The sequence below is a fragment of the Odontomachus brunneus genome, unplaced genomic scaffold (genome assembly GCF_010583005.1).
Source record: "Odontomachus brunneus isolate Ranch 3 - 2012 unplaced genomic scaffold, Obru_v1 Obru_scaffold_114, whole genome shotgun sequence".
Classification (NCBI taxonomy): domain Eukaryota; kingdom Metazoa; phylum Arthropoda; class Insecta; order Hymenoptera; family Formicidae; genus Odontomachus; species Odontomachus brunneus.
In genome coordinates this window covers 1,067,180-1,069,218 of record NW_022639564.1, presented here as the reverse complement: position 1 = coordinate 1,069,218, position 2,039 = coordinate 1,067,180, and the positions used below count along the sequence as shown (strand labels likewise).

The 2,039-nt window shown below is 31.3% G+C and overlaps 1 protein-coding gene across 1 annotated transcript; it reads right to left on the bottom strand.

Moving 5' to 3' along the window:
• Window positions 1-627: 627 nt before the first annotated feature.
• Window positions 628-1,215, bottom strand: LOC116849398. Its single transcript, XM_032826525.1, has one exon. The coding sequence runs from the start codon at window positions 1,213-1,215 to the stop codon at window positions 628-630; it is 588 nt and encodes a 195-aa protein (XP_032682416.1).
• Window positions 1,216-2,039: the final 824 nt, after the last annotated feature.

Sequence of the window (2,039 nt, the reverse complement as noted above, 5' to 3'; positions counted from 1 at the left end):
TAGAACTATATATGGATTTTAGAAACATGAATACAAACTTAAGGATAAAATATACTTCGCATAAATATACTTATTATTGATACAGGTGAAAATTTTATATATCAAAAGTTATTTTAATACCAATTTCCTCTCTTTGCTCTATTATATAAAACTATATAATTAATTCCACAAAATATAAATAACTGCAAATTAAAATAAATTAAACAATTTATATGTAAATATGTAAATTAATTATTATACACTTACTGGCATGTACTGAATATAGGCGCAAAAAGTAATTACTATAAACAAAACATTTGTAAGGGCTAATGCAAATGAACGAGACATAAGCGTCATAGTTGTAGACGTAAAATAAAGCAGAGAAAAACGTAAATCATGAAAGGCTACTAGTCTTACGCTTACGTTTTTCTCTGCCTTACTTTACGATTACGACGCTTACGTCTCGTTCTCTGCCTTAGTCTTAATTCCTCATGAATTCTCAAAGTTTTCTAGGAATTAAGTTGCAAAGTATTCGCTACAATGAAGTCCTAAGGAATATTTCAAGACGAACTTATTGTGGTCAATTCTTCAAGAATTCTTCGTGTATTCATTTTTCTAATTCTATATCTATTCTTTAAAATGAATTCTCTAGGAACTTCTGTTCATCTCTATGTTATCTGGGTAGTTCTGCCAATGTAGTAAATGATTCTGCTTTATGTCTTCTTTAATGCTGGTGCGTAAGCCCAGAAGTACTAAAGGTGATGCTTGTATCCAATTTTTATCTTGATGACAATGGATTGCAGTTTTTAATGACCTGTGCCATCTTTCGATGATTCCGTTTGTCTCCAGGTGATATACTAAGATTTTTTTGCGTTGGCTTCCCATCATTTGCGTTAGCGCGTTAAACAACTGGGATTCAAATTGTTTTTCTTGGTCCGTTGTTATCGTTATAGGTACACCAAAATGTGCTATCCAGCCGTTTAATATAGCTACTGTATCTGCTGATATGTCTTGTACGGGTGCTGCTTCAGGCCATCTCGTGAAACGGTCGATTAATATTACACAGTACCGATAGTTTTTGATGTTCGGTAATGGTTCGATTATGTCAACATGTATATGATCAAATCGTCCTTCTGATATGGGAATATGTTCCGGAATGGTGTTGTTGTGTCTGTGAATTTTATTTTGTTGACAGGAATGACAAGCTCTTGCCCAATTGGTAATTTCCTTGTTCATTCTTGGCCATACAAAATGTTGACTGATCATTAATCGTGTTGCTCGATCGCTCGGATGAGCCAATGCATGGGTAGAGACAAACAGTTTTCTTCTCATATTCCTTGATATACAGGGTATAGCAAAAGTACCGGAACGGCAAGATAACTCGACGGGGAAGCATTTTAGAGAAAAATGTTTCAGACAAAAGTTGTAAGGCTTAAAAAAACGCATTCAACGATAGTAGTTATTTGACATAGGATGGCGTGGCCAAGGTCAGAACAAGGTCAACTTTGCTTTTTTAAATAGAAACACATATTTTTTATTATGGCATTTTATTCAACGTAAAAACGCAAACAACTTTTGCTTGAAAAAATTTTTTATACGGCCTCTATTTTCTAAGATATTTACGTAAATATCTACAAGATTATTAGTTTCAATAATTTTTTACTCGAATTCTATCAACTTTAGCGGAAAATATAAAGAGATAAAAATTGTATATTTTGTTCTCATAGAGCTCTGAGAATTTTTTCAGAATTTTATATTAACTTTTTAGTACTTCATTTTCTTACATTTTCTTGAAGTACTAAAAAGTTAACACAAAATTCTGAAAAAATTCACAGAGCTCTATGAAAACAAAATAAGCAATTTTTATTTCTTCATATTTTCCGCTGAAGTTGATAGAATTCAAGTAAAAAATTATTGAAACCAATAATCTTGTAGATATTTATTTTTTTTCTTTGTAGATCTTGTAAATATCTTAGAAAATAGAGGTCGTATAAAAAATTTTTCAAGTAAAAGTTGTTTGCGTTTTTACGTTGAATAAAATGCCGTAATAAAAAATATGT

What these genes read in the sequence shown, in the direction of transcription:
- LOC116849398 (XM_032826525.1), bottom strand. Translation starts at nt 1,215, where the DNA reads ATGAACAAGGAAATTACCAATTGGGCAAGAGCTTGTCATTCCTGTCAA.